Source organism: Trachurus japonicus, chromosome 9 (assembly GCF_045865225.1).
Source record: "Trachurus japonicus isolate A0001 chromosome 9, Traja_1.0".
NCBI lineage: Eukaryota > Metazoa > Chordata > Actinopteri > Carangiformes > Carangidae > Trachurus > Trachurus japonicus.
This window is the reverse complement of record NC_140915.1, coordinates 37,174,147-37,182,894: the sequence shown is the minus strand read 5'-3', so window position 1 is coordinate 37,182,894 and position 8,748 is coordinate 37,174,147. Positions and strand designations below refer to the sequence as shown.

The following is an 8,748-nucleotide window of genomic DNA, read 5'->3' as shown; positions in this document are numbered from 1 at the left end:
TTTCTAAACTGGTTTGAATCACCTGAAGGAATTCAAATGATTAGATCTGCCAACAGACTGACAGATCTGGTTAAGGAAACAGTGGCTATTAGAGCACCTGCACCGCATTTACCAGTGCATGTATTTAAGTTAATTAAGTCTTTTAGTAAATAATGTGTCTGTGGTTAAATAACAAGGTAATCTGGCTAAATGGCTGAATATATGTAAGCTATTCAAACACAATACAACACATTGCTGATAGACAGAACTTTTTTACAGTTTTTTTGCTTATTCATCTGAAGTTAACATATTGACCACCAGGGGTCGCTCTGGTACTCTTTGCTAAAACTACAGAGGGAAAGGCAGTCAGAATTGTAATTTACTAGGTATCAGCAAAAAATATTCTTTTAATGATTTCTTCTCTGGATGGTTTGAGAATTTGTTTGGATTAACACAAAGTTTGTGCACGGTGTGTTAGATTTCATCTTAGACTGGTCATCAAAGCAGTTAAATACATCAACCTGTTTTCTATTGACCATGTTTGAATCTACAGATCAGAGCCTATACAAAAAAAACAGCAACAAATCTCAGATAAGTCAGGCACTCAAAGATCAAGAAAATATTTTAATGACGTAGGCAACTCTGAGAACATTTCATTTTTAACAGCAGAAATTTCATGTTACAATTCATCAGTTTATTCTTTTCCATTTAACTTTGTACATATTTACCGAATGGGGCATCTGCTCTGTGTTCTCTTCTGTCTTCTTGCGCTGACTCCTTTCTATCTCCACATCACCGACTGACTCCTAGGTGAACCAGAGTCTGTCTTTGGTTCTGCAACCTCTCATCCCAGAATGTGAACCAGTAAGCCTATGTACAAGAACATATTACAGCAGAGGCATCCTAATGACACCTGGTTAAAATATTAGTAATTCATAGTTGTGCTAGTTTAAAAAAAAGTGGCAGTTTCCAGAGCACTTTTATTCAGACCTAATTTGAATAAACCTTAATGTTGTGAGTTTTCAGTGAGGGTAGTGGAACCTGTTCTACTCCCTTCAGTGGACCATGAAGGCTTTTCCCCATGCGTGAACTATTGTGTCCTTCCAATGTGGGCCAGACAGAGGCATGGCTTAAAAAGTTTTTTTTAAAAAGAGACGAAGCAGCTGAGCAATCAACGGTACCATATCGATTGAAGACACTAATGCAATTCTCCCATAAATATCACAGAATGAGCAGTCCAGTCAAGATGCCAGAGTCCCAGAGGTTGGACTCCTCTCTTCCTAGACATTTAATCTGCGTCCACTTCACATCTCTCAGTCCCAATATCTTCTATTCTTTTCATCAGCAAAGGAGCTAGTGTCCTTTTATTATCCAACGCTGGCATAGATTATAAGTCCAACAATGATGAGTGCTGCCACCACTCCCACGCCGATAAACACAAATTTCATCTTCTTGTTCTCCCATCTTTTCTTCTGCTTCACCTGGTGGGTTTTCTTTTCAAAATGTTTACTCTGCAGAAAGAAGACAACATGAAGATGTTTCATTACATTGTTGCATAAATAACCATCGTTTACAGGTCTGACCATTTTGAAGATATGCCAATATAGGACCACAGAAGACTAAAGCAACCATCCTATTTTTTTTTTTTTTTTTTACATCCATACCAGTTTCCTTTTTTCTTTTTTCTTTTTTTGCCTTTGAGCAATTATATTAATAACTACTTTAACTACAGATAAATATAACAACTCTGATCAACAAGGAAGTCACATCAGTTTCACATTGACCCTTCGGCCCGCCTTGTCACACTATTTTGAGTTCTCTAAGAATGTGTTAAAAAAAAAGAGCCAGATGACTGTTTCTGTTGCATAACCGCTTCAGGACGCAGAAATAATAAACTAGAAGAGCAGCTGTAAATTTGGTGTCTAGTGCACAAAGAGGTTGGAGAACATTTGACACCGTGGTTAACTTGAAGTTGCACTGATAAATAGTTTTACATCAGCAACAGATTGAATGACATGATGTGGAACGGGCTGAAAGTATTACAACCAACTTCTGCAGTTCCTTTATTCTCAAGTGTGTGGAGTATTTTAGTGACTTCTGGTTCAGTTTCAACTGCAGCAGACACATCTTAAAACCCACTACTGCTAGCAGAGACAGTTGTGAATACAACAAGCGGCCAGCTCACACAACCTTTCCCTTCATTTACTCATTTACAAGTTTACAAGTTTATTTATTTAGAAATGGGACAAAACATATTAATGAACATTTTAAAAGAAAAATGTAAATATGGAAAGAGATTGTAGCCGTACGGCTAATTTCCATCTCCTGTCCCATGGGCAGGTAGGTGTATAAAAGATGAGAAGAGAGGAGAAGGGAGGAAGGACAATACATTACAGAACCATAACACCACAAAGAATGCACCACAACAAAGGCTATCGGTTTGGGATGACACATGATGAATTATCTCGATATTAAAAAATTCTATTTGTACGTGGGAAAAGTGCCTGTAAAAGTCATGAGTCATGATGGTTACCTGGCCAATATAAGTTTCCTGTCTGACATATGGTGCTGAGCAGGTAGCAGATACAGTAGGTGGGTTTATCATGATGTGACCAGCTGCTGGTGGAAAACCATGACCTGAAAGATGCTGCGGTCTGTTCACAATTCTCTGTGGGTTTAACAACGTAAGCAAACTCTTTCACAACCCATGTTGTTATTTGATAAATTGTTAATGACATAAAATGTTTGATTGGTAAAGCTTTTAGTGTCATCAGCGTCCATGTTTCTATTTTCCAATCCATTAAAACCTCTGAATGAAAGTGCCTTGTTTGCCTGTTGCTGACCCAAGTTATGTGAAAGTCTATCCAAGCGCCTCTTGAACTTAAATGTGTTGTTTTGGAGAACTGCTCCGCAGGGGGAGGCGACACAGGCCAGCGGGGCAATGTGGGAATGATGTGACCCGGTTTTCGACCCCTGGACGGACATTCATCTCGTGGCATGTCCTGGACTCACTCATACCCAAGGAGACCAGCTCACTTCATTCATCTTAGGAAACAATAGGAAATACCTTTCTAAAAATAGCACCATAAAACACAATCAGGATGTAAATTGTACATTTGTTTTCCTCTCCAGCTCCACCTAATGTGTATTTATAGACATCAATATGACATTTCCTAGTTTCAATCCCTAGACGCCTGTGGAAATGGAGCGTTTGTGCCATTCGCTCCAGTAATTCACCTTATGCAACACAGAGACTTCCACCAGAGACGTTCCAATTCCCATGAACCCTCCCTGCATACCTTATCCAGCAGTCTGTCAGCCCTGTCCTCCAGTTCTCCCAGTTTGCCAGTTCTTTCTTCAGCCTTGTTCAGGTTGTCCAGCATGATGTCCTTCACCTCATCCGCTGCCTCCTGGGTCTGCTGTAGGCGGCTCTTCCCGTTCTCCTGTGCAACAAACACATGGTTATATGTGAGATTAATGCGGCCTCTCTTATCTAGGTTTATGTCCTCTCATTGTGTGGACTATACTTTAATGACAGACAGACATATAATGGTAAACACCCAGTGTGTTTCTTGAGAGAAAATCCCCAGGCACACAGGACGTGATGCATTTCATGTTATGGGATAAACAGAGGAAGTTAGTTAACAAGGGCAGTTAGCATGGTCAGTCACTGCCACCATGAAAGACGAAGACTGAGAGTTCAGTCTAGAAATACATAAAAATGTGCATTTACCACTTAAATCTGATTGTATTTATTCAATACATTTCAATCTGTCATATTTCACATGTCACAAGCTGTTTCAGTCATGATGACAATCCCACACTAAGGCCTAAAATGCAGAGAGAAGAGGTCTGTCTGTCTTAAAAACAGCAGAGGTCTAATGAAAGTGACAAAAAGGCTAACAGCCTATGACTTTTCAATGCAAAGCCATGATTTGATGCTTGGATATTAATGTATTTTAACCAAATTTAATGTGGAACTGTGTGTTTACTCATGAGGGAGAACTGCTCAGCCAGCGGAGTAGTTGTTTATTCTTCTGTGTCTCTGGAAGGAGTTTTGTGTGAGAAAACAACCCCTGGTGATGTAATCAGGTTATCTCTGCTTGCTATTGGTAATGAGACACTTTCGACAGCAGGTCTCCATTGCACACTGGGATTGTGCAATTTAGAGCAGCCAGGAATATTTAATCTGTGACAGTTTTATTAAAAGAGGCTGCTGGTTGCATTATGGGTAATGTAGGATTCAGTATTTTTGGAGTACATTTGGACCAATATCGCATATCTCAGGTTTTGATTTTCAAAATCTGTCTGTCTTGGTAAGTGACCAAGTGATGAGTAGCAGTGCTGGAGGTTTAAAGGGATAGTTCAACATTTTGGCAAATTGGCCCATTGCCATAATCCCTATAGTTTTAAGAGAGGTTCATTACCTTTAATTGTTGGTGCAAGCTATTTTAAGAACGGCGGAGCAGAGATGCAAGCTGCTCAGAGCTACACTACAGAGGCTAATTGGTTTCCCTCATCAAACTCATCAAATACACAATTGAACAACTCAACTCAAAACACTCGTGCGGACAAGTTGTGACCTGCACATTCACCACGCTATGAGATAATAACAGAATGTTATTAAATACAGAGACTGCTTGCCAAAAAACTGCCCCTGGCGGGAACACGCATCAGCAGTTTTGCATGAATTTACCTCAAAAACAACTCTTGTCTTGTAACGTTGTGTTATTATCTCATAGCGTGGTGAATGTGCAGGTCACAACTTGTCCACCAGAGCGTTTTGTCGGATTGTGTTGTTGGATTGTGTATTTGATGAGTTTGATGAGGGAAACCAAGAAATCCCATTAGCCTCCGTAGCGTAGCTCTGAGCAGCTTGCGGCTCTGCCACGCCGTTTTAAAAACAGCTTGCACCGACAATTAAAGGTAACAAACCTATAGGGATTATGGCAATGAGCCAATTTGCCAAAATGTTGAACTATCCCTTTAAGTGCTATTTGTTTGTTCAGCTTTATAGTTGCTGCATAGTACTGTAAGTTATTAGAACCTTTTTCAAATTATATCATTGTATCTCTTATTTCCTATATGTTTTTGTTCACATTTTTTTTAAATAGTCAGCAAATCTGAAATGATACAGTTACTTCTATGTCTGTCTGTTATGGATCAAACTTGTAGATCCATAACATTTACATACAGCAAGCCACATTGCCATCATGTTTTGCTTTGGTGCATCATTTTATAAAGGCAAGTGATACGACGGAACAACAAAATAGTAATGAAACATGACACCATGATGGTACAATGAAGAAGGACAGGTTTTCCCACATCATGAAGTTAACATTCTTGCAGCTGTTAACAATAACGTCTATGTGTGCTGTGAGGACAAAGAAGCACACACACACACGGGCCAGAACAACAACACAGTAACTACACACTGATAAGAACCATAATGGAGGACATTTATAGTGTACTTTGACCTCAGTGTAATTAACATCTTGGCCGGTTTCTCCTTCTCTCTTTGCCCTCTGAGAGGCGGCACAACGCCTGCGTCTCACAACTTACCAGGGAACAGGAGACAGGCACATTGAGTCAAACTTAGCACAGCATCTTGATATGGTTTATAATTCACTGTCATTTCCTGTAGAGACTTTCATAACCAACATCCTGTAGGACTTCACAGTGGGCTCATGCAGCAGGCTGAAAGGACTAAACCTGCTTACTATGGACGAATGGTCAAAACTGCTCTGTGGATACCCCTGAAAGCCCAGTTATGTCATTCTGGGCATACCAAATAGCAGCTGAACAATAGTCTGTGTTTAAAATTCAACCGGCTATGTCTTAACACCGCTGCCCCATCCAGATCCCCTCCTTCCTTCCTTCCTTCCTTCCCTCACTCCCTCCATCCTGCCTGCATTAATGTACCTGGCATTATCCAGGGAAACCACACCTACTGCTATGATAGCACGTTCATTACAGTGGAGTGAGGTACTACTCCATCAGATCTCCACATCAGATAACACGTGCTGTTTTGTTACCTGGTAGTAACTCAGCAGCAACAGGTTTCATTCAAAGCAAAGAAGAGAGCATGCACAGAGGCTGATGGGGATGCCCTCATCTCTTAATATCTCATTTTAAGCTATCAAACACAAGAGAGGAGCTAGAATTGAAAATGTTTTCAGTTTCATTTACATCCGTGTCATCCATCACTTCACAGCCAGTCCTCTTGCACTTAGATCTCATGGGATTTGAGGAAACTTTACCAGACAAAACACATCATCAAAAAGCAAAAACATAACCGATTGCTGGTCATTTCGTCCTGTCAAGTAGGTTAAACACATATTCAGAAATCTCACTTGTTCACTTTCACTTCATCTGCATTCAAAACAGACGACACAACCAGTTGGCCGCAGCTCTCGTGCCCTACTTCCCTGCATAATGTTGCCTTTAGAGGACTTTGCCCTCAGATAAGAGTCATTACTACTCCGTCTCTCCTTTTCTGTCTCTTTTCACACTCTTCTGTGCACTAAACACAACTGATCCAGCTCGTAGGAGACTAGAAGAAGCAGACTCACCATGTCGGCCGTGGATCTTGCTGTGTATGTGTGTGTGTGTGTGTGTGTGTTTGTGTCGAAGCTGTCACCGGATCCAGAGCATTTAAAGTGCGACTCCAGTCAACTTTAGCAACAGGAAGCGCAGCATACCAGCTCTGCTGCTTTTACAGCCCTCTCTCTCTCTCTCTCTCTCTCTCTCTCTCTCTCTGGCAATTCGTCCGTTCCCCTATCACTTCATCCGTGCCGCGTGCACTTCTCTCTGGTTTACACAAAGCGCGTTCACGGAATTTCCCGGAAAATTTACAATTACGAGAGAGAGAGAGAGAGAGAGCGCATAACGTGACTAATGTCACATTCATGCAGACTAATGCCGGTGAATCGATACAGTGCGGACTTCCCGGGTCCCATGATGATATTAACATAGCCTAATAACTCTAGCCTTCTTTAATTCATTGACCTTTTCAACTATAATGCAGTTGATGTAGCCTATTTTCATCTCTATGACACTTTAAGGTTATGAAATGTGAAACAAAATAACACTACACATAGCTACAGGATATAAAGGGTTAATTTAACTCTTTTTTTTTTTTTAGCACATTGAGTTCATGCTCCTCATATGAAATGTGGTAGTAGCCTAGTAGTAGTAGTAGTAAACCTTTATTTTACCAGGCAAGAATTGCTAAGAATACATTCTTATTAAGGCAATGGCCTGGTAGGAGGTGAAATACCTCCTAAGGGGAAGGGAGAGGGGGAGTATAACATTAAAATATAGACAATAAAAGCAAATACAAGAACAGTGACACAAAAGAAGAAAGAAGAAAGACAATAAGCCAACATAATGCAATGACATACCACAAAATGACAGTTAGTTTGACGTACAGTGACATACAACAAGTTATGTAAGGACAGAGACACTAAACGTAAAAACAGTGATAGCCTACTAGACAACCATAAATGAGACAGTAACAAAACAACCACAGTAACAGACGGTATTAGTGAGGTTAGTGAGGTGACAGGATCAGAGAGAGCTTTGGCTGGGACAGCTGCAGGTAGCTATACTTTATGGTGTGGTAGCCTATATAAAATTGACATTGACATTGTTTTCCCAAGTAAAATAGTGAATGAGTAAGCAAGCTTGCACACACATGCTGAGATTGGTTGGTAGCCTATAGAGGAGGGTGAGAATGGGGATGATTGGACTGTAACCTACAGTAGCTATGTGTGTGTTTGGGTTTGAGCAAAGACGGTATATAGAGTATCTTTGTGGGAGACTTAGTATGGCTATGTGCTGTCGACGTGGTGCCCCTGTTCCCTGTTTTGTCAGTTTGTTTTTGTCCATTTTTAAATACTATGGTCATCATTTAATTTCATTGTCAGCGATTTTAATATTGTTATCTTTTTATCTGCTCATACTGTACCTGCCCAGGGTCTACAGGTGGAAATAAGCAAATGCTGCTATAACCTGGCTCAAGACATATTTTCTTGTCCTACAAGATTTTTTTTACCACTGTTTCTGGAGCTGAAAACATTCCTCTGCCATTGATGTCTGAACAAGTCTGGACAGACCTAACAAAAATGTAGGCCAAACTATGGGGTAAACAATGGAGAAAGTCAGAATTTTCTTGGTTATTACATGAACTGACAAGGTTTTATCTGCACTCACTGGCTGATTATTGGCTACCAACCAATGCAGTCTGTTACGCCCCACCCTGGAGTTTTCCTAAAGGGCTCACACCACTCTAATGAACCACATCAGACTCACAAAACACCTCTTAATTAATGTGATGTCAGCAATGTAACAATCATGGATAATAGATGAGAGCCTACTGTATATGACAGGGTAGATTACTGTAGCTATTGAATAAGTCATTGTGATGTTCATACAATTAGCTTTTATTGGACTCAATGGGTAAAAAGCACCATGTCATTTCTCATGTTGCTTATTGTCACCTGGAAAGCATGAGCACTGAGAGCATCTAATCATATGCTCTCATGTTAATATGAATTTACCATACACACGTTTCCATTTTTTTTTACTGACTGAATTTATTAGGAAATTACCAGGGGCACCTGAATGCAGCACTCTTAGTCCACACTGTGTTTTCCTTATCTCTGTCATGCAACAGGGAAACTGTAACATGCCCAGCAGATAGATACTCATGTCTTGCCCTTGTCCGTTGGCTGTTGAGTGAGAGTCCGGCAGCAGCAGCCGACCCCT

At 40.5% G+C, this 8,748-nt stretch overlaps 1 protein-coding gene across 1 annotated transcript; it reads right to left on the bottom strand.

Annotated features, from left to right (window-relative positions):
* Positions 1 to 583: 583 nt before the first annotated feature.
* vamp5 (vesicle-associated membrane protein 5) lies at positions 584 to 6,753 on the bottom strand. The gene is made up of 3 exons (XM_085787674.1): positions 6,552 to 6,753; positions 3,279 to 3,422; positions 584 to 1,490 (listed from the first exon to the last, which is right to left on the bottom strand). Exons 1-3 carry the CDS (start codon positions 6,552 to 6,554, stop codon positions 1,347 to 1,349), a joined length of 291 nt encoding a protein of 96 aa, XP_085643800.1. The 5' UTR covers positions 6,555 to 6,753; the 3' UTR covers positions 584 to 1,346.
* Positions 6,754 to 8,748: the final 1,995 nt, after the last annotated feature.